Source organism: Fragaria vesca, linkage group LG6, assembly GCF_000184155.1.
Source record: "Fragaria vesca subsp. vesca linkage group LG6, FraVesHawaii_1.0, whole genome shotgun sequence".
Lineage (NCBI taxonomy): Eukaryota > Viridiplantae > Streptophyta > Magnoliopsida > Rosales > Rosaceae > Fragaria > Fragaria vesca.
In genome coordinates this window covers 11,889,026-11,890,781 of record NC_020496.1, presented here as the reverse complement: position 1 = coordinate 11,890,781, position 1,756 = coordinate 11,889,026, and the positions used below count along the sequence as shown (strand labels likewise).

The window sequence follows — 1,756 nt, the reverse complement described above, 5'->3', positions numbered from 1 at the left end:
AATGAGCCGACAGATAATGATTCCCGCAAAAGCTACAAAAGGAATGAAACGACACCGTCCCTACAGAACACCTTCTCTAACTTCCACACTTTCCCCAAACTAACCTCCAGTACTACAATATATTCTCTTATCCACACCAGTTTTGTTCGTGGCGGGCCCCACCCGAGGGTCAGTCCACCAACCCCGTCTTACCAACCCCAACAACTGACTCTCTAATTCCCTTTTGTACCGCCCTACCCCCCACTCCTTCCCCACCGAAAACAATGTCAACGGAAAAATCGGCATCATCGGCGCCGGAGACGCCTCCGAATTTCTGGGGCGACACCCCCGCGGAGGAGTACTACGCCTCCGAAGGGGTGCGCCACACCCAATCCTACTTCGAAACCCCCAACGGCAAGATCTTCACCCAAAGCTTCCTGCCGTTGGATCCCGACCTCCCGGTCAAAGCCACCGTCTTCATGACCCACGGCTACGGCTCCGACAGCGGCTGGCTCTTCCAGAAAATCTGCATCGCCTTCTCCACCTGGGGCTACGCCGTCTTCGCCGCCGACCTCCTCGGCCACGGCCGCTCCGACGGCCTCCGCTGCTACCTCGGCGACATGGAGAAGGTTGCCGCCACCTCCCTCTCCTTCTTCCTCCACGTCCGGCGCAGCGAGCCCTACCGCCACCTCCCGGCCTTCCTCTTCGGCGAGTCCATGGGCGGCCTCGCCACCATGCTCATGTACTTCCAGTCCTCCGAGCCCGACAGGTGGACGGGCCTGATCTTCTCTGCTCCCCTCTTCGTGATCCCGGAGAACATGAAGCCCAGCAGGCTCCATCTCTTCGTGTACGGACTCCTGTTCGGCATCGCGGACACTTGGGCCGCGATGCCGGACAACAAGATGGTCGGGAAGGCCATCAAGGACCCGGAGAAGCTCAAGATTATAGCTTCAAACCCGAGGAGGTACACTGGGCCACCCAGGGTGGGGACCATGAGGGAGATTGCTAGGGTGTGCCAGTACATACAGGATAACTTCTCCCGCGTAACGGCGCCGTTTCTGACCGTGCACGGGACCGCCGACGGGGTGACGTGTCCGACGTCGTCGAAGCTGTTGTATGAGAAGGCGTCGAGCGTGGACAAGAGCTTGAAGATTTACGAGGGGATGTACCATTCGTTGATACAAGGAGAGACCGATGAGAATGCCAACCTTGTGTTGCAGGATATGAGAGAGTGGATTGATGAGAGGGTCGAGAAGTATGGACCTAAACCCTAAACCTTAATTCGATCATTGGAAATGAGATCACTAATGTGGGTTTGGGTTTGGAATGTGACCAATTGTGTATTTGATCTTAATGTTATAATAAGTTCATAATTCATATTGTTAACGTAGTAGTTTGAGACTTTTTTTTTTATATCAGAAATGAGCTGGAACGAGATTAATCGCCCAAGAGGTGATTCAAACTCTGATTCTATTGTGGGAGACTCACAACGATCAGAAGTATGAGTATGTCCTGAATCGATCAGTTTTATTTTATATACGAAATACTTGGTTGATTTGAGAAATTTTTGCTTCCTTTCATAATCTGTAGTTTGGTATCCTGCAAATGAGTTATGTCGCAGACTTGCTGTCAGGGTGGATGATGAGTTTTGGTGGTTGGAACTTGTTTCTGTTTATGAGTGTAAAGGTGAGGCAAGGTGCATGCATGTCTAGGCTGACCGATTATAGTTCGCTGTCTGAATTAGGTGTCATGTCTAGGTCTTTGCTTCCATCAAGTG

At 52.1% G+C, this 1,756-nt stretch overlaps 1 protein-coding gene across 1 annotated transcript; it reads left to right on the top strand.

Annotated features, from left to right (window-relative positions):
• The first annotated feature begins 259 nt into the window (after positions 1-259).
• On the top strand, positions 260-1,756 carry LOC101306831 (monoglyceride lipase-like). The gene has a single exon (XM_004302901.1). The coding sequence runs from the start codon at positions 264-266 to the stop codon at positions 1,251-1,253; it is 990 nt and encodes a 329-aa protein (XP_004302949.1). The 5' UTR covers positions 260-263; the 3' UTR covers positions 1,254-1,756.